Consider the following 21628-nt stretch of genomic DNA (forward strand, 5'->3'; position numbering starts at 1 on the left):
CCAAGAAGTTATGCAAATGCCGGCTAGTATTCGGTGCTGACACCCATAAGTACATAAGTATTGCCACACTGGGACAGACCAAAGGTCCATCAAGCCCAGCATCCCGTTTCCAACAGTGGTCAATCCAGGTTACAAACACCTGGCAAGATCCCAAAAAAGTTCAATACATTTTATGCTGCTTATCCCAGAAATAAGCAGTGGGTTTTCCCCAAGTCAATTTAATAATGGTCTATGGACTTTTCCTTTAGGAAGCCGTCCAGACCTTTTTTTAAACCGCTATGATAACCGCCTTTACCACATTCTCTGGCAACGAATTCCAGAGTTCAATTACACGTTGAGTGAAGAAACACTTTCTACGATTCGTATAAAAATTACTACTTTGTAGCTTCATCGCATGCCCCCTAGTCCTAGTATTTTTGGAAAGAGTAAACAAACGATTCACATCTACCCATTCCACTCCACTCATTATTTTATAGACCTTTATCATATCTCCCCTCAGCTGTCTTTTCTCCAAGCCGAAGAGCTCTAGATGCTTCAGCCTTTCCACATCACTAAGCAACCAAAGTCAGGACAGCCTTCAGCCCCAGAGCACTCTCTCTGGTCCATCCCGCTCCCTCTGACTCAACTTCCTGTTTGGCGAAGCAAATGTGCTCCGAGGCAGGAAGCAGACAGCCTGGGAGGATCACTGCACTACTGCGTTTATATAGAAGATACTTTGGAAGGTACAGAGCAAAGGGGTTGAAACACTGAACCTGCAGACTTGCAGGGAAGAGATCGTGCTTCCGATGGGGTTGGGGGTAGGGGTGGGGGGTGCATACATTTTTCAGGCTCATAGAATCCTGGGGCTTTTTATGCCTTTTTAGCCAAATTTTCTCAACTTATAGTTAAGCATGCATAATAATTAAGCTGTGGAACCTGTTGCCAGAGGATGTAATCAAGATGACATAATATAGCAGGGTTCAAAAGAGATTTGGATAAATACCTGGAGGAAAAGTCCATAAAAAATTATTTACCAGGTACACTTGGGAGAACCATTGCTCATCCCAGGAAATAAGCTGAAGATGCTGGTATACCGAAACAAGAGTCATGTAGGGCCATGGCAGAATGGGACTGCTGAGATTAGAAGTGGCAGTTGGATTTAAAAGGATCATCCCTATGCACCGCTCTGTAAAAAGAAGCACAATGGACGATTTACAGTGCATCATTGAGAAGTTATATGGAAAATCTTTATGGTGAATTTTTCAATTGAGGATCTCGGAAGAGACTATATTAGCAATTGTACTGCAACAACATTTGATGTCCAATTGTACTGTGATAATATTTGGCATTCCAAGGATTTCTTTTAAGTCACCAGAGGCGGCTGTTGTCAAGATAAGCATTGAGTTTCAACCATTAACAGTGGACTGGTGGCTGGGGATTGTTGACATTTTGGGTGTATGAATGTTATTTTATGGGGTGGTAGTGAGATTAGCAAGAGTATGTGATTTGAATGGTATGTTGTAATAAATGTTCTGTAATTTCAAAGTGATATAATAAAGTTTTTTGTATATGATGTAGTTGCTGAATAATGGTGATATAAGTTTGTGCAACTAAATTGGAATTGAGGAACTCAGATAGTAGTGGATACTAGAAATAAGCTATGAGAAATAGATCTACTTTCTGGGATCTAGCAGGTATTTGTGACATCAACAGGCCTATATTGGAGAAATGATGCTGGTCTCAATGGATCATGGTCTGACCCAGCATGGCTTTTCTTATGTTTTCATACGTAGTTCCTCACTGATCACGAAGGGGTCCTTTTACAAAGGCGCAATAGGGCCAATGCATGGGTAATGCTTCCCAAATTAGCCCTACCGCTGGGGTAGCACAGGAGCCCTGCAGTAGTTCTGAAGTTGGCACGCACAGTTTTCCATGGTAGAAAATAATTTTCTACTGTGGGGCGTTCCTGGCGGTAACTAGCAGCGCAGCCATATTGCTGCGTGCTGCCCGATTACCACAGGGTTAGCACTAGAGACTTGCACGGGAATGGGGTTTGTGGGAATCCCATAGAACCCGAGGGGTTCCCACAAGGACAGAAGCAGTTCTGCGGGGATCCCATGGGGACGGAAGCAGTTCCTGCCAGGATCCCATGGAGATGGAAATAATTCCTGTGGGGTTCCCGTGGAAGTGTACTCTGCACTTGTGCTAGCCTCTCACCTACCGAGTAACAAGTTCTTTGAGTTCTGTCTCCTCCTCATCCTTGCTTTAACAGCGCAGATGCAGAAATTCTTCATTAAGGAGGTGGTAGAGACACAAATAGTGACAGAATTCAAAAAGGTTTGGGATAAACACAGATATCTTTAATTAAGTTATAAAAAACCTAAGCTTAAATGGCCGCATGTGTGTGGATGTGTCAAGTGACGCTTAGATGGCGACTCCAGCTGTGATGAACTAGGGCCGATACCGGGCAGACTTATGGTCTGTGTCTCATATATGGCAGTCTGGTTTAAGACGGGCTGGAAAGGGCTTAGTGGCTGGAACATGAGGACACTGCTAGACAGACTTTTACAGTGTATCCCACAAATAAGAAGATGAATAGGCTGGAGTGGGCTTCAATGGCAACTCCAGCAGTTGGAACATAAGGATAGGGCTGGGTGGACCTCTATGGTCTACGTCTCAGAAACGTCAAAGAAAGACCATAATCAAGTATATAATATCACGATTATTGTTGATTTAATTATGAATTGATAATGAGTGTGATTATTGGGCAGACTGAATGGACCGTTCAGGTTTTTATCTGCTGTCACTTACTATGTTACTATTAATCCTCTCTGCTTCTGGGCTGATGTGCAGACCTACCTCAGCTCTGACATAGGCATGAGCATCAGATGTCACATGACCTACTGGCACACGAGCATCAGATGTCACCTGACCTACTGGCACATGCATGTGGCGACCTCTTAGCACACAGTGCCAGTGAATCAGAGACAAGACTTACAAGTGTTCCAAGTTCCAACTTCTGTTCCTTCCTTGCCTGCAGTGCTGCGGCTCAAACCCAGAGAGAGACTGAGAGAGCCAACTGGAATTTTTTTTTTAATGTACCATTAAATTCTTGTGGGACTGAATAGGGACAGGTTACATTCTTGTGGGGACAGGTGGGGACAAGTTAAATTCTTGTGGGGATGGATAAGATTGTAGTGGGGACGGGTGGGGATAGGTAAGATTTCTGCCCCGTGCAACTCTCTAGTTAGCACATGAGCCCTTACCATCAAGTAAATAGGAGGCGGTAAATGGCCAGGTGCTAATTTGGAACTTAGTGCCTGGCCATTAATGCCATAAATAGAAAGTAGGCATTTTTGGAGATGCGCTAAGAGGTGGCCTGAGCACACGGGAAAAATCACATGCTAAAAGTAGCACAGGCCACCTTTTAGCACATCTTTGTAAAAGGAAAGTATTACCATAAGCATGATACTTTGGTTTAAAGCAATAATATATCTGATCTGAAAATAATTATGACCAGAAAAAGAAAATATCTACCATGCAGGGGTCCCAAGCCAGTTCTAGAGCAGCGGTTCTCAAACCAGCCCTTGGTACACACCCAACAAGTCGGGTTTTCAGGATATCCACAATGAACATGCACGAGACAGATCTGCATATCAAGGAGGCAGTGCCTGCAAATTTATCTCATTCATATTCATTGTAGATATCCTAAAAACTGGACTGAGTGTGCCCCAAGGACTGGGTTGATTTGAGAACAACTTCTCTAGAGGAAGGTTTGTCAACCATCTTTTTCAGTACACTCTACTCCCTGTCTTCAAGGGCCACCAATGGGTCAGGTTTTCAGGATATCCCAACTGGATAAGTATGAGAGAGATCTGCATTAAAACCTGACATGTTGACAGCCCTTGAGAACTGGAAGTGAAAACCAAGGCCCTAGCTATCTGGTTTTCAGGATATCCACAATAAACATGCACAAGATAGATGTACACACAACAGAAGCAGCATATGCAAACTTCTCTCATGTATAGTCATTGAAAAGTTGTTAGCATTGTGCATGCACCACCGTTTGAGAGTGCAAGGCTCCACTGTTCCTGGTACCAAATGGAGGTCCACTCTGGATGTGCGGTTGAAAAGAGCTTTTATTTATAAAAGGTATGTGTTAAATTTTAAGGAGGTAGATAGGATTTAGTATTGAAGTTTATGTGTTCTTTCACAATGTTAATTTGTGCATTGTAGTTGAACCCCTGATGAAGCATATAGAGAAATGCAGCGACTGTGTCATGTTTAGCATGGAAATTGGAAATATGTTATAAAAATGCTAAATAGTAGTAGTAGTAATGTTGCTGAAGACAGAGTTAGAAGGCCTTTTTGATACAGTGACAAGAAGGGAACAAATAAGAGAAATCTTGGCACTAGTATTGTCTGTATAAGGAAAGTTTCTGAAAAGATATCTACATTTTGCATACGATTTGCCCTCGGAAGCCAGAGTCTTAAAATTAACTACTTTTTTGATACAACTGAACATAAAGCAAAATTTAGGAGAGCACATTCTTCAAGATATATAATGGCTATATTGAGAAATATGATGTGCTTATATATGGCTGTATTTTGCAGTGAAATTATATTGTAATGTAATGTTATGAAGAAATTAAAAACATGTGGCATTATACTCTTGTGAAATGGGGAAATAGATAAAGGATTATTATTATGTAGTTACATGAGTAGCATAATCGAACGTTGCCAGCAAAATAAATCGCCAGCGATCTATTTTGGCGGCGGCGCAACAGCTGGCCGGAACCGTATTTTCGAAAAAGATGGCCAGCCATCTTTTTTTTTTTATAATACAGTTTAGCCCAGCCAAATGTCAGAGTTCGCCGGGTTTGAGATGGCCGGTTTTGTTTTTCGGCAATAATGGAAAAAAATGCCGGCGATCTCAAACCCGGCGAAATCCAAGGCATTTGGTCGTGGGAGGAGCCATCATTTGTAGTGCACTGGTCCCCCTGACATGCCAGGACAGCAACCGGGCACCCTAGGGGGCCCTTCTAAAAATGCTTTAAAAATATACAAATATCTCCCAGGTGCATAGTTCCCTTACCTTGGGTGCTGAGCCCCCCAAAACCCACTCCCCACAACTTTACACCACTACCATAATCCTTATGGGTGAAGGGGGGCACCTACAGTGCAGTGTACAGTGTGTTTTGGGGGGGTTTGGAGGGCTCAACACTTATCACCACAAGTGTAACAGGTGGGGGGGGGGATGGGCCTGGGTCTGCCTGCCTGAAGTGCACTGCACCCATTAAAAATTGCTCCAGGGACTTGCATACTGCTGTCAGGGAGCTGGGTATGACATTTGAGGCTGGCATACAGGCTGGCAAAAAAGGTTTTTATTTGTATTTTTTTAGTGTGGGAGGGGGTTGGTGACCACTGGGGGAGTATGGGGAGGTCATTCCCCATTTCCTCCGGTGGTCATCTGGTGAGTTGGGGCACCTTTTTGAGGTTTGGTCGTGAAAATAAAAGGACCAAGTAAACCCGGCGAAATACTGCTTAACGCCGCTTTTTTTCCCATTATCTGCGAAAGCCGGCCATCTGGTAGCCACGCCCATGCCCGCCAATGTCCCGCCTTTGCTACGCCGCCGACACGCCCCCTTGAACTTTCGCTGGCTCGGCACCGGGAAAGCGGCGATGCTGTCAAAAAAGCAGCTTTCGATTATACGGATTTTGCCGGTTTTGAGAGATCGCTGGCCATCTCCTGATTTATGTCGGAAGATGCCCGGTGATCACTTTTGAAAATAAGTCTGAATGTGAGGAATGCATGATTAATATTGAGTAAAGGAGATACAATTTGTGAGTGATACTTTTAATTAAGATTTAATAAAGGTTTTGTGAATAAATATTTATAACAGTTACTTGGTAAGTGAATTGATATATCTTGTATTAGATACTCAACAGACAGATTTGTATGTATATTCATTGGAGATATCTTGAATACCCAACTGGGACTGGGATTTGGATTTGGCTCACACCTTTTCAGTAGCAAAAGGAAGGTTAAACGATTTACCCAAGACCATAAGGAGCATCAGTGTATACCAGGGCTTCCCAAATCTGTCCTGCGGACCCCACAACCAGTCGGGTTTTCTGGATATCAACAATGAAAATACATGAGATAAATTTGCATACCCTGAAGGCTCGGTATATGTAAATTCATCTCATGCATATTCATTGTAGGTATCCTGAAAACCCAACTAGCTGTGCGGTCCCCAAGACAGGTTTGAGAAGCCTACTTCAGCTGCATTCAAATCTATCTCATACATATTCATTATATCTATCCTGAAATCCAGACCAGATAGGGAATCCTCAAGGACCAAACTGGGAACCACTGCATGCTATAATCACCTTTTGAAGCCAGAGGCATGTTCAGATTGGCTGCTGTGCTCTGCTGAAAGTTAGCTCTCTTGCCACCAGATAAAAATAACTAATTAAAAAGGAGAGCAGACTCGGAGAGAATTCAGGCAATGCTCTGAAACCAGATAAACCCAAATATGCAGCATTGTGCTAGGGTCTTGCCCATTTATCTGCAAACACCTGTAAACATTGTATATTCCATATATGGAATTTAATGGATTGGGGGGGGGAGTCTTTTATTATGACATCTTTCGTGTCTTGTGACAAATATTTTGGAATTTCATAGAGTGCTGCGGGTCTTTCAGGTCTTGATATGGCCAGTGTGCATTTGTTGAATGGCACTGGAGGTTTAGAAGTGATCTACACTACCCCTGTATGGTCAGCCAAGGGAGTATATTGTCAACATATGTCCACTCACATGTCTGCCTGGTGGTCTTGATGTTTGCACACTTCATCTGATTCCGCTATCAGTTGGCTTAGTCGAGTAATAGAATCTAAGAAGATCAAGATGTTTTTGTGCAGAGGTGCCTTGTGACCTGTTGGGGTCAGAGACAATCCTGTTTCCTATGGTATGCATGTATGTAGTTAGAAGTGGTTCATTAAATGTCTGCATATGCCACACCTCAAGTTACTCAAGCCAGTCTCCTGGAAAAAAAATCTAAATCACCCTTAGTGTTGCTAGGGGGAAGGGCTTGTCCTGAATTTGTCCTGGGCATAGGTGCCAACATTCCAGGATGATGAAGAATGCCAAATAATATAGTTTACTTCTCCCTGGACACAGTGAAGGAGTTTGTTCAATATTGGCCTGTTCAGCAACCACTGACACCCAGAGAGCTGGTTTCTATGATCCTGAGAACACTGCTCAAGTTACTGACCTCTCCCCTCATGGTAGGAGTTAACTTGATGTCTGCCTGAAACATCTTAACTATCACTCGCCTACCAGCTTGTGTGATCCTGATAGGAGGACGTGTCCCACAGACCAAAATGCAGCAGAGGTAGACAGGGAAATTCAACTGCTACCTTTGTATAGATTGCTGGATTGTCTAGGCCTGAAATTCTGACATTCCATTTTTGATTGAAATTTATAAATCAGTTGATGATGCTTTATGAATATTGTTTGAATACAGTGAATCAATGGCTGCATGGTACTCATTTTAAACTTAACATTGCAAAAACTCAAATCCTCTTAACTAGCCATCCACTAGACGATGTATCTGAAAAGGTGATTAACAGTGTAAAAGTTCCTATTATAAATACAATTCAGAACTTAGGGGTTCTTTTTGATTCTTCTGTATCTCTGAAGCCATAAGTTGCTATAATAGTTGGACAAGTATTTTTTTAAATTGAAAAAGGTTAGAAAATTACGAGATCTTCTTAGTCCTTCCAATTTTAGATTGGTTGTTCAAAGTGTGGTGATGTCATGCTTTGACTATTGTAATGGTTCATTGGTGGGGCTGAATAAAAATCAATTGAAAGCTTTACAAATAGCACAAAATACTGTGGCAAGAAGTGTCTTGGGTTTCTCAAGGTTTTGCCATATTACACCTGTATTGAAAGAGCTTCATTGGCTTCCGATGGAGCAAAAAAATTATATTCAAAATCTTATTACTGGTGTTTAAGGTTTTAAATAATTTACCCCCTATTTACTAAGCCAAGCTAGCTGCTGTGGTGTGCTAATGCCGACACAGCCCATTCACTTTGAATGAGCTGTGTCGGCATTGCCATGCAGCTTAGTAAATAGGGGGATTAGTCTCATCTATTATTGCTATAACATTGCAAATTTATCAACCTGTCAGGACACATAGGTCATCCAACTTAAATTTGTTGGAAATACCATCTTTATAAATAATTAAACTTGAAGAGTATCAGTCTTCAATGTTTAAGGTTTTTGGCTGAAAACTCTGGAATGGCTTACCATCCTCATTGAGAGTACTGCAAAGCTATGCAGAGTTTAAACGAAATCTTAAAACCTTTCCATTCCAGAAGACTTTTGGATGTTAGTTTAAAGAACATATTGAATGAATGGAGAAATATTTATATGAACAGAGTCTTTGTTGAGGTGAAACATTATATTTATGATTTTGTATATTTTATGTATGTAAGTTTTTGTTGTGTAGTTTTATTTAGTACACTTTTATTATGTATGTTGATTTGTTCACTGCCATGTACTTTGGGACTGTGTGGCTAATAAATATTTTAAATAAATAAATATGGAAAATGTAGATTCAGTCATAATGGCTCTGTATAATCCCTGTATTTAATCTGCTTCTTAAAAATGAAACGGGTGGATTAAACAATATATTTCAAAGTATATGTCACCACTGTAGCCACCAAAGCAACATTTTAAAAAGCCTGCATGCACTGTGCATGGGCATTTGTCAATGCATAACTTCTAACAAACATGCATTATATAAATGATGTAGAGAATGAACTCACTGACAGCACCATGGCAGTAAATGGGTGCAACTGAAGGGGAAGCTCATTTACATAATATGCTGAACAACCAATGGCCAAGCTGCCTTTACTGTACTCCTCAACATCACAATGCAGCTGTTTACACTGAACTTGAACAAAGTTAGCTTCCCAATGCAATGTAAACAATGTAACCAGTCATATGATCATCAGCCTCAACAAGTTACCCAAACAGCCAAGATTTCAGTAGTTTCTGAACTGCAAACAGCAAGATTTGAGTCTAATTTCTTTGGAAGTCCATTCCAATAGACAGATGCAACCACACAAAATGCTCTAGATTAGTGGACAGCCTTTCCAACATTTCAAAGGATGCAATTACTCCTTGATTGTAATCCTGACAAAGCTTATCCCTCAGATAATTGGGCTTATTACCTCTTAGTAAATGAAATATGAGAGACGAAATCCTAAACTGAGCTCTTGAAACAGCTAAAGTGGAAGAGTATACTAATGGCTACAACACCAGACTTGTAACCAGCAGAACCAGGTTTAAATCCTGCTGCTGCTTCTTGTGATCTTGGGCTCTAATCACTTAACCCTCTAATTAGATTGTAAGCCTCTTTGGGGACAGGGAAACACTTACTGTGCCTGAATGTAGCTCACCTTAAACTATTACTGTAGTGGGAACTAAATTCAAATGATAAACTGGTAACTAATTCAGCTAACCCATCATTAGGGTGGCAGAAACCTATTGGGCTTACCCCTAATCACTCATAATGCAACATTCAGAACCACCTGAAATCTATGCAAAAGCCACACAAGGAAATTCAAGTACAACCCATTGCAATAGTCCAGGACAAACAGATTAAAAACCTGAACTGCATTCCAAAAAGAATTACAATCCAAATAAGGTCTTAGCTTCTTCACTTGACGTAGCTTAAAATAAACAGTTCTACCCATATAAGAAATCTGATCTTGTAAAGATCATACAATATCTTAAGATCACCTCAAGGCTCCTAGCTAACAAAAACAGAACAGGATCAATCCTGGGGAGAGGGGGTTTACCTAGGGTTACCATATGGCTCCAGAAAAAGGAGGACAGATTGAGCCAGTCCGGGTTTTACCCTTCAGTCTTCTGCACTTAATAGAAGTTTATTTGAACTAACCCCTCAGAGTTATGGTATAACCTTTTGGCAGTACTGGTTCCTTCCCAGCAGAAATATCAATTAAACTGCATCTGCATAACAAAAACCCAGGGAATATAGCAAATCCTCAAAAGGTTGCAAAACTATCTGCAAAAAACAGTTCACATCTCAATAGGTTGCACTTTTTATTCAAGCTTATGGATGTTTTTTAAATTACTACCAGGACAGGCTTAATCCCTAGGTAAACTAGGCAGTCACCTAGGGACGCAATGTCTGACAAGGTGGCAGATAGTGGCTGCAGTCAAAGCATAACAATATGTCTTCATAGGTACACAAATTCAATGAACCACCAGCACATACTTTTACCTGCAGAGGTTAATCTATCAACCTCAACAAAGGCTTTTGGAACTTGCCCGTATTCTCATGTGCATGTGTGTGTGTGTGTATATATATAAATATATATATATATATCTATATAGATAGATATATATAGATATATATACAGTGGTGGAAATAAGTATTTGATCCCTTGCTGATTTTGTAAGTTTGCCCACTGACAAAGACATGAGCAGCCCATAATTGAAGGGTAGGTTATTGGTAACAGTGAGAGATAGCACATCACAAATTAAATCCGGAAAATCACATTGTGGAAAGTATATGAATTTATTTGCATTCTGCAGAGGGAAATAAGTATTTGATCCCCCACCAACCAGTAAGAGATCTGGCCCCTAAAGACCAGGTAGATGCTCCAAATCAACTCGTTACCTGCATGACAGACAGCTGTCGGCAATGGTCACCTGTATGAAAGACACCTGTCTACAGACTCAGTGAATCAGTCAGACTCTAACCTCTACAAAATGGCCAAGAGCAAGGAGCTGTCTAAGGATGTCAGGGACAAGATCATACACCTGCACAAGGCTGGAATGGGCTACAAAACCATCAGTAAGACGCTGGGCGAGAAGGAGACAACTGTTGGTGCCATAGTAAGAAAATGGAAGAAGTACAAAATGACTGTCAATCGACAAAGATCTGGGGCTCCACGCAAAATCTCACCTCGTGGGGTATCCTTGATCATGAGGAAGGTTAGAAATCAGCCTACAACTACAAGGGGGGAACTTGTCAATGATCTCAAGGCAGCTGGGACCACTGTCACCACGAAAACCATTGGTAACACATTACGACATAACGGATTGCAATCCTGCAGTGCCCGCAAGGTCCCCCTGCTCCGGAAGGCACATGTGACGGCCCGTCTGAAGTTTGCCAGTGAACACCTGGATGATGCCGAGAGTGATTGGGAGAAGGTGCTGTGGTCAGATGAGACAAAAATTGAGCTCTTTGGCATGAACTCAACTCGCCGTGTTTGGAGGAAGAGAAATGCTGCCTATGACCCAAAGAACACCGTCCCCACTGTCAAGCATGGAGGTGGAAATGTTATGTTTTGGGGGTGTTTCTCTGCTAAGGGCACAGGACTACTTCACCGCATCAATGGGAGAATGGATGGGGCCATGTACCGTACAATTCTGAGTGACAACCTCCTTCCCTCCGCCAGGGCCTTAAAAATGGGTCGTGGCTGGGTCTTCCAGCACGACAATGACCCAAAACATACAGCCAAGGCAACAAAGGAGTGGCTCAGGAAGAAGCACATTAGGGTCATGGAGTGGCCTAGCCAGTCACCAGACCTTAATCCCATTGAAAACTTATGGAGGGAGCTGAAGCTGCGAGTTGCCAAGCGACAGCCCAGAACTCTTAATGATTTAGAGATGATCTGCAAAGAGGAGTGGACCAAAATTCCTCCTGACATGTGTGCAAACCTCATCATCAACTACAGAAGACGTCTGACCGCTGTGCTTGCCAACAAGGGTTTTGCCACCAAGTATTAGGTCTTGTTTGCCAGAGGGATTAAATACTTATTTCCCTCTGCAGAATGCAAATAAATTCATATACTTTCCACAATGTGATTTTCCGGATTTAATTTGTGATGTGCTATCTCTCACTGTTACCAATAACCTACCCTTCAATTATGGGCTGCTCATGTCTTTGTCAGTGGGCAAACTTACAAAATCAGCAAGGGATCAAATACTTATTTCCACCACTGTATATATATAGATATAGACATAGATATATAGATATATATATATATCTATCTATATATATATATATATATATATATATATAGATATAGATAATAGATATATATAAACATACAGTGGCTATACACATGCATATATCATACATGCACGCACACACACACACACACAGGGGTGTAGTTATCAACATGGACTACTGTTAAGATGTGTTATTTTACCACTAACTCAAGCTGTTTTAGCACAGGTCCCATTTTATGCTATGAGATCTAGTTACTAATAACTGGGGTTAACTGTAAAATAACGTCTTAACTGTAGCCAACACTGATAACTACCCCCCCCCCCCCCACCTTCCTATTTTGGGATCGCGTGATGGAAAGTATCTTTATATAAGGCAACAGATGTGGCAAGCAAGGCAAGTGGAAGGAGCCCCAGTTCTTAGCATCCTAATGAAGGCTTTGAACATCCATGCTAAAAAAAAAGCCTCTGGCAAAAGATACAGGGGTGACAACCAGCAGACTAAAGAGCCAATACTTAAAGCCTAGGACTGGAAGGCATATAAACTCATGGAAAATGCTTGGATCTGCCCTGCTCCAGGAAAATAACCTGACATAGTGTTGTAAGTGCATGGCATGGAGTGAAACAGATATAAACCAGAGCTCAAACATAATTTTATTATATAGAATGCCTGTCTTTGGAGGACACAGTCATTATGCTCTGATCAGATCCAGAGCTTTCTGTGCCCCAAACCTGTGTCTTAGCCTACCACTAACTACAGAACAATAAAAAGAAAGCCTCCTTCTAACCTCCAGAAACAGCTGGACAAGGTATTAGCGGGCATGGGTTTCCAAAAGGTTAGCTGTACATGGATGCATATGAGCTGGATTATAATTGCAAACATATGCCACAAGGCCCCTCTTGCAAACTAGGCAGTGGGACTTGTGAAGTTCATTTCTCATGAACAAATGTGGTGTACTTGGAATTTAGCAAAGCCTTTAACATGGTTCCCCACAGGCGAGTGATAAGTAAACTGAATGCCCTCGGTATGGGACCTAAAGTGACTGGGTTAAAAATTAGTTAAATGGAAGGAGACAGAGGGTAGCAGTAAATGGAGCTTGCTCTGAGGAAAGGGATGTTATCAGTGGTATACCGCAGAGATCGGTCCTTGGGCCGGCTCTTTTTAACATCTTTGTGAGTGATATTGCGAACGGACTGTCTGATAAGGTTTTGTCTCCTTGCGGATGATACCAAACTCTGTAATAAGGTGGACACCCCGGAAGGTGTGGATAGCATGAGGAAGGATCTAGCGAAGTTTGAAGAATGGTCCAAAAATTGGCAACTAAGATTTAATACTAAGAAATGCAGGGTCATCCACTTGGGTAACAAAAACCCAAGGGAATGGTATAGTATAGGGGGTGAAGTGCTTCTATGTACAAAAGAAGAGCGGGACTTGGGGGTGATTGTGTCTGATGAACTTAAGGTGGCCAAACAGGTAGAAAAGGCGACGCTCAAAGCCAGAAGAATGCTTGGGTGCATAAAGAGAGGGATGACCAGCAGGGAAAAAAGAGGTGATAATGCCCTTGTACAAGTCTATGGTGAGGCCCCATTTAGAATACTATGTGCAATTCTGGAGACCACACCTGTGGAAAGATATCAGCAGGATGGAGTCGGTCCAGAGGGCGGCTACAAAACTGGTAAGCGGTATATGTCATAAAACATATAGGGACAATCTTATGAACGTCAACATGTATACGCTGGAAAAGAGGTAGGAGAGAGGGGGTATGATACAGACTTTTATATACCTCAGTGGCATTAAGATACAGGAGGTGAGCCTTTTTCAAATGAGGGAAACCTCTGGAATAAGTCCAGACTAAAAGCCCACCTCTTTGATGCTGCTTTTGACTCCTAACCTCTACTCACTTTCCCTGTCCTTTTATCCCCACCTCTTTAATTCCCTTACCTCTTAGTTGTTCTGTCTGTTTACGTCTTATTTAGACTGTGAGCTCTTTGAGCAGGGACTGTCTTTTCGTGTATGATGTACAGCGCTGCGTATGCTTTGTAGCGCCATAGAAGTGATAAGTAGTAGTAGTAGAATAAGAGGGCATAGGATGAAGTTAAGAGGAAATAGGCTTAGGAGGAATCTGAGAAAATACTCTTTCACAGAAAGGGTGGTTGATGCATGGAATGGCCTCCCAGTGGAGGTCGTAGAGATGAGGACTGTGTCAGAATTTTAGAAAGCGTGGGACAGACATGTGGGATCTCTTAGGAAAAGGAGGAGTTTGTGGTTACTGAGGATAGGCAGACTGGATGGGCCATTTGGCCCTTATCTGCAGTCATATTTCTATGTTTCTATACTGAAAACTCTGGGATACAGTAGTGGGTACATTTTAGCCTGCTTCTCAGAATAATTTCTACTGTTAAGCTTAGGGTTCACTTGACTTGTGACTCTGCACTCCCTTTTCCCACTGCACATCTTCCCACCACTTAGATTTTAGCTATGTCTTCTGTTATTTTAAGCATGATTGTAACCCAGTTCCTCTATTTTCACAATCACCTCATATACATCTGTCAAAGAAATAATATCCGAAGATGGGGACTTAGGTAAACCAGCTTACTGAAAAGAAACACTTGGGCAGACTAGATGGACCGTACAGGTCTTTTTCTGCTGTCATCTACTATGTTACTATGTATGTTTTCCTAGTCTATGTGTCACCCTCATTTTATTTAACTGTATAGTATATTGAATATTGTAAATTGCTTAGATATTTTACTGACTTTGCAGTACAGCAAATAAAGTTGATGACGATGATAAATCCTACCAGGAATAGAAACAAATAAATGATTTACAAGACATAAAACAATTTCTATTGGAAATGTGTTTCTAAGTATGTCCAAAATAGAGTTGAATATCCTCCTAACCATACCCATTAGCAACAGAGGACACGTATCTCAAAATGCCCGTGATAGCATTTTACAGTGGGAAAGGTCAGTTACAAATTCTAGCAATAAAGAAATGAAGACCACCCCCCCCCCCCCCCCGCCCGCAAAATAATCCTCTTTCATTTCTGTCTTCTCCCGTAGCATCAATCAACGCACAGATCTGTACAAAAAATGTCCACCAGAAAAGCCATTACTGCTGCCCCCTCCTCTACATGGTGTAAAGGATTGCTTTCAAGATCCACCTTATGTGAAGCTGGAGCAGCAGGGCTCATTCTGCCGGTGATGGATGATGCCTGCACAAGACAGACAATGCCTCGCACAATACAGTGTGTCTATAAAATTCAAATCAACCTCTGCTAGCTTAGAAATCAAGGGTGCTGAATGAGAGAACGAGCGACTGAGGCTGATTCTGGAATGCATATATCTAGAACATGACTCCCGCATTGACAGATACGTCTCCTGACCCCCCCTGGCAGGCACATCAAATTTACAGAACAAACATCTGCAAACAAGTGAAGCAGGTCTGAGAAAGACATCGAGCATGAGCCAGGTGGTGAGGCATCCTGCAGCCCGAACCCCATGGAAGCGGGCTGCTCTCTGGCCAACAGCAAAGGCTGGAGGGAAAGCCTAGTAGACCCGGGTACTGGTGGGCACGCTGAGAGCAGAAAGCCTCGCAGTCTGAGGCCTGGAGTCCTGTTGCTCTCTGGCTCAGTTAGAAGAAGGCAGCTGGGGCTCCCTGACTCTGAGGCTATTAATCACCGCGGGAAGGTGGGACCTGAACTCTTATCGTCCATCTACAATCAAACGAAAGAAAGTCCAGGAAGGAACCCTCAGAGACAATGACAGGAAACAGGGCTAATCGCCCCTGGCAAGTGCTCAAAAATGTGGCAGACCCAACTTCCCCAATGCCACTGACCCCCTTGTAATGACTTTGGCACGGAATAAAAACAGCTGTTGGTCGGGGGGGGGGGGGGTTATATCGTGGATACTCACAGGGCTTCTCCTCTTAAGGGCGACATTCTTCCAGAGCAAAAGGTGCAGCTGGTGCAGGAATCCCATGGCTGTTGTTCTCTGGAAACCGCGATGGGACAGACGGGCCCGGGATCGCTGCAGCTCTCAACCACAGTCCGGTGTCTCCATAGCCCCGATCGTCGGATCGTGCCCTGGCGGATCAGCCTCCGCCTCCGCCTCTGCTCCCTCCGGCCTCACCAATGAATGTAAAGTAACCGAGGCGAGGGCGATCCGGCTCCTGTGCCTCCTCCTCTTAAAGAGACAGGAATGACCAGCGGCTCATACATTCAGAAATAAACAAAAGCGCTACACTTCAGCAGCAAAGATCGCGGCAGCTACAGCCTTCCTAATCCGCGCGTTCCGCTGTCCTCAAGAGTGCTGAAAGGAGAGGGATTTAATCACATCTGAATTCCTTTGTGTGCTTTGGATATGTTTCGATTCAAATTTAGTGAGAGCATTTAATGCGTGTATTATTGTTTGTAAAAGAACCATCAGTGTACGCGGTGCTGCACAGAACACATAGACACACACTCTATTGAGTATATTAAGTTTCCTATTAATTCCTGTGTGTCACAAAGAAGGAGACAAATGGAGGACTTGTTGACTCCGCAGTGTATCTGTACTGTACTCGATAACTAGCCTCATCTATCTCTCGTTTACACCCACCATACCCTTTAAACTAACATCTTTTTCTCCTCCTGCTCTTTACTCTCTCTCACTGAAGTATAATACGTGAGAGCTGGGATCTCACAAACCCCTGCCAGGAAAAATCCTCTGGGTTAAAGGCAGGGAATTTGAAAGTTTATTTGTACAATAAGATAATAGGCTAGCAGCTGTATTACAACATAAATTATGCTTAGCTGGATCAGACCGATGGTCCATCGAGCTCTGCATCCCGTCTCCAACAGAGGTTAGTACGGAGTCCAGATTACTTGGAAGTACCCATCAGATGTTAATTGGGGTGGTGGAGAATCTTTTCATGGTTACTGACTCCTTATGTTACACAGTAAACATGGATAATAACTGTCATGGACCTGCTCTTAGAAACAGTCCAAGGCTTTTTTTTTTAATCCAGCTATACGGTTAAATTTACTGGACCACATCTTCTGGCAACAGGTTGCACAGATTAACTTGACTGAAGAACGCCTTTGACTAAAAAAAAAAAAAAAAAAAAAAGATAAACAATATAACAATAGAAACTATCTCTAAGGGGGAAGTTCCCATAAAGGAGAAAAGCACGCAGGAGATTTTCAGAGGCACATGAAACTGAAGTGGACTGCTAAAAGTATACATGTCTCTCTGTCACAGACCATTGCAACACTTCTTACTTTTTCAAATTTTTATTTTATATTTGTCGTATTTTACGGTAAAAAAAAAAACATAAGCAAGTGGTACAGCTGGCTGGATGACTGATAGAGCAAAAATGAAAGTAAGGGAGGACCAATACAATTTCAGCTCAAAAGGTACAAAGCAATTTTATTAGTCGGAGTCAACACAGATCTGCATTTTGGCTAAGGAGCCTGCCTCAGGAGTCAACAAATAAATCCAGATATAGGAGCCGACTTTGCAAAATGATTGGGGGTGCTGAATTTTTTTTTTTTTTTCAGACAGTGCGTCCCCCCACCCCACCTTAAAATTCTGTCTGCTGCAGTCTTCACCTAGGCAGTGGAAGTGCCACTCATAGGCTGCCTGCAACCTGCACCAGGACTTCTTCCCTGAACAGTCCCGCCCCTCAGTCCCCCTGTACTGTGCAAATATAAGGAGATGCAAATTTCAAAAACTGACCTATTTCAATCACTATACTATAGGTTAACAAATACAAATAAAACAAAAAATGGAAACTATGATATCATTTTATTGGATTAAATACATTTTTCAATTAGTTCTCAGAGGCCAAAACCTCTTTGCTCAGGTCAGGACAGTATACTGCTGTTACAGTATTCTGTTCTGACAAGAGAAAGGAGGGTTTGGTCTCCAAACATTAGTCAAAAATGTATTAAAATTAGTCCAATAAGATATCACCTTACTTCCATTTTCTGTATTTATTAACACAGCTACCACATTACTTTATCCTAAACTAAAAATAAAATTCATTTTTTCTACCTTTGTGGTCTGGCCGTTTACTATTTCTAATTGTGTTGGTCTCCATCTATTGTTTCTTCTTTCCTCGATCTTAACTCTCCCCCCCCCTTTTCATCCAGCGTCTACCCCCTCTCTCTCCCTTTTCTATCCAGCGTCTACCCCCTCTCTTCCCCCTTTCCATCCAGCGTCTGCCCCTTCTCTCCCCTTTTCCATCCAGCATCTATTTTCTCCATCCGTGTAGTTTTTCTCCTCTTTTCCCTTTCCCTCATCTCCATCAGTATGCATCTCCTTCCTCTCTCTTCCCTCTCCTCCATCCATGTCCAGCATTTTTCCTCTACCCCCTCCATTCATGTCCAGCATTTCTCCTCTCTCCTCTCCATCCATGTGCATCTCTTCCTCTGAATTCCCTCCCCTCCACCCATGTCCAGAATTTCTCCTCTCCCCTTCCTGTGCATCTACTTCCTCTGTCTTTCCTCCACTCCATATCCAGCATTTCTCCTCTATCCCCTCCCCTCCATCCATGTGCATCTCCTTCTGTCTTCCCTTTCCTCCATCTATGTCCAGAATTTCTCCCCTCCATCCATGTGCATCTCCTTCCTGTCTTCCCTCTCCTCCACCAATGTTCAACATTTCTCCTGCTCTACCCTCCATCCATGTCCAGCAACTCTCCTCTCTCCCCTGCCCTCCATCCATGTCCAACAACTCTCCTCTCTCCCCTGCCCTCCCCTACATCCATGTCCAGCAACTCTCCTCTCTCCCCTGCCCTCTCCCCATCCATATCCAGCAATTCTCCTCTCTCCCCTGCCCTCCCCTCCATGTCCAACGATTTCTCCTCTCTCCCCTACCATCCATGTCCAGCGATTTCTCCTCTCTCTCTCTCCCCTCCCCTTCCCTCCCATCCATGTCCAGTGAATCTCCTCTGCCCTCCCCTCCCATCTATGTCCAGCGATTTCTCCTCTCTTCCCTGCCTTCCCCTTCATGTCCAGCGATGCTCCTCTGCCCTCCCCTCCATCCCAAACTCACCCCAAACCCCACCTGCCCCCCTTTTCAGCCCCCGAGTTCTAGTTCCAACCCCCCCCAGCCCGACCTTCCCACCCTCTTCTCCCTCAACAGCCCTCCTTGCCTTCCTGCCGCCCAGCGTTTAAAACTAATTTTACCTGAAGTCTTGACGGCAGTGAAAGAAGTAGAGCAGCCTTCCCTTCCCTCTCAGCGTCCCACCCTCATTTCCTGTTTCCGCGAGGGTGGGACGCTGAGAGGGAAAGGAAGGCTGCTCTACTTCTTTCACTGCCGTCAAGACTTCAGGTAAAATGAGTTTTAAACGCTGGGCGGCAGGAAGGCAAGGAGGTCTGTTGAGGGAGAAGAGGGCGGGCAAGTCGGGCTGGGGGGGTTGGAACAGGAACTTCAGATGCGTTAGGTGACTGATGGGTCACAAAATATTGGGGGTGCTCGAGCATCCACAGCATCCACAGAGTCAGCATCTATGATTCCAGATGAGTGTGGATATCAGTGTACACAAACTCATGCAGACATTTTAGAAGGTGTGTGAATAAAACTAAAAAACATTGTCCTTGGTAATTCAAATGCAAACCAGTAAAATATTGTTTGCTGTAACTAATTGCAGTTTTTTTTTAAACGTGGTCATTATAGAACAAAAATCCAGAAAAAGAATTCTGTCCACCTGGATTTTATGTATTTGTTTATGTTGCTTTTTAGCCTGTCCTTCCAACAGAACTCAGGCGACTAACAAAAAAAAAACCCACAACCAATAACACAATAATGAAAAGTAGCCTAATGTTTAGTGCAGTGGACTGAGGACCTGTGGAACTGGGTTTGATTTCTGCTGCAGCTTCTTGTGACCCTGAGCAAGTCACTTAACTCTCCATTTTCCTGTTTACAAAATCTTAGATTGTGAGCCCACTAGGGACAAAGTACCTGCATATAACTGTTTTGATAAAATGCCTTTCTGTGGTTGTACTGCAGAAAGGCATTTTATCAAAATCATGAGTCTTTAGGGAAATGGGACTTGATATACTGTCTTTCTGAGGTTCTTTGCAACTACATTCAAAGCAGTTTACATATATTCAGGTACTTATTTTGTACCAAGGGCAATGGAGGGTTAAGTAACTTGCCCAGACTCACAAGGAGCTGCAGTGGGAATTGAACTCAGCTCCCCAGGATCAAAGTCCACTGCACTAACCACTAGGCTACTTCTCCACTCCTTTACCCTTTGAAAGTAACAAGTGGGAAAAGCATGCAGAGCATGACTTATGGAATTCTTTGCAACCCCTTCTGCATGTAAATGTGTGTGTATGCTTGTGTGTTGTTATGTGTATGTGTGTGCTTTCTGTGATCAAAAGAGAAGTTGAGAGGGGAATGCCTTTAAAAGGTGCAATTCTTTAATCACTATGCTATGGTGAATCAATCTATGTATATTTGTGGTGCTGGAACTGTTTCTCCCATAGAAATTCATTGAGGCTTTTTTTTTTTTGGAGGAGATTCATTTGTCTTCTGTCCTCGCTACATGCAGGAACTGCTCTTCAACAGCAAAGAAACTTTCTCCAGAATACCTCCTGTCTTCCTTTGAGTACAGCTGGCTTCCAGTCCTCATCCCCCACTGCCCTCCTATTAGCTGGATTCTACCTACAGCTTGTACTGCTAGTTACAATGGATAAAAGTATTCAGGTTCATTCACAAGGGAGGGGGAGTGGATGCAGAAAAACACTACGAAAAAGATGTTCTACTCCATGTGGAAACTCAAAAGAGTAAAACCTTTCTTCCCGAGATACATCTTCCAGACCCTGATACAGTCAATGGTAATAAGTCATCTGGACTACTGCAACGCACTGTACGCTGGCTGCAAAGAACAGACTATCAAAAAAATCCAAACTGCCCAGAATACTGCCGCCAGACTCATATTTGGAAAAACTAAATATGAAAGTGCAAAACCCTTAAGAGAGAAACTTCACTGGCTCCCACTTAAGGAACGCATTGCATTCAAGATCTGCACGATTGTACACAAAATCATTCACGCAGACGCCCCAACCTACATCCTAAACCTCGTGGACCTACCTCCCAGAAACGCCACAAGATCATCTCGCAAATTTCTCAACCTGCACTTCCCCAGCTGTACAGGACTAAAATACAAGCTGATGCACGCCACCACCTTCTCGTACATGAGCATGCAATTATGGAATGCATTACCCACAGACCTGAAAACAATCAACGAAACAACTATCTTTCGCAAATCTCTGAAGACATATTTCTTCAACAAGGCCTACAATGAGAACCTATAGCCCCACTAATCCACTTGACTTTGAGAAGAAATTAGCGTTGGAAGCAAAAATACATAGTAAAAATTTTTTTAGATACATTAAAAGCAGGAAACCGGCCAAAGAGTCGGTTGGGCCGCTGGACGAAAATGGTGTTAAAGGGGCGATCAAGGAGGACAAAGCCGTAGCGGAGAAATTAAATGAATTCTTTGCTTCGGTCTTCACCGAGGAGGATTTGGGGGGGACACCGGTGCCGGAAAGAATATTTGAAGCGGGGGAGTCGGAGAAACTAAACAAATTCTCTGTA

General features: G+C 42.8%; 1 protein-coding gene across 1 annotated transcript in view; it reads right to left on the bottom strand.

The window, feature by feature from the left end:
- The window catches only part of ABCA2 (ATP binding cassette subfamily A member 2), a 689232-nt gene extending 673083 nt beyond the window's left edge, over positions 1 to 16149 (bottom strand). Inside the window, exon 1 of the mRNA XM_030206813.1 lies at positions 15953 to 16149. Within this exon, the coding sequence (XP_030062673.1) occupies positions 15953 to 16018 (66 nt within the window). The 5' untranslated portion in view covers positions 16019 to 16149. The remainder of the gene's footprint in view (positions 1 to 15952) is intronic.
- Positions 16150 to 21628: the final 5479 nt, after the last annotated feature.

Source organism: Microcaecilia unicolor, chromosome 6 (genome assembly GCF_901765095.1).
Source record: "Microcaecilia unicolor chromosome 6, aMicUni1.1, whole genome shotgun sequence".
Taxonomy (NCBI): domain Eukaryota; kingdom Metazoa; phylum Chordata; class Amphibia; order Gymnophiona; family Siphonopidae; genus Microcaecilia; species Microcaecilia unicolor.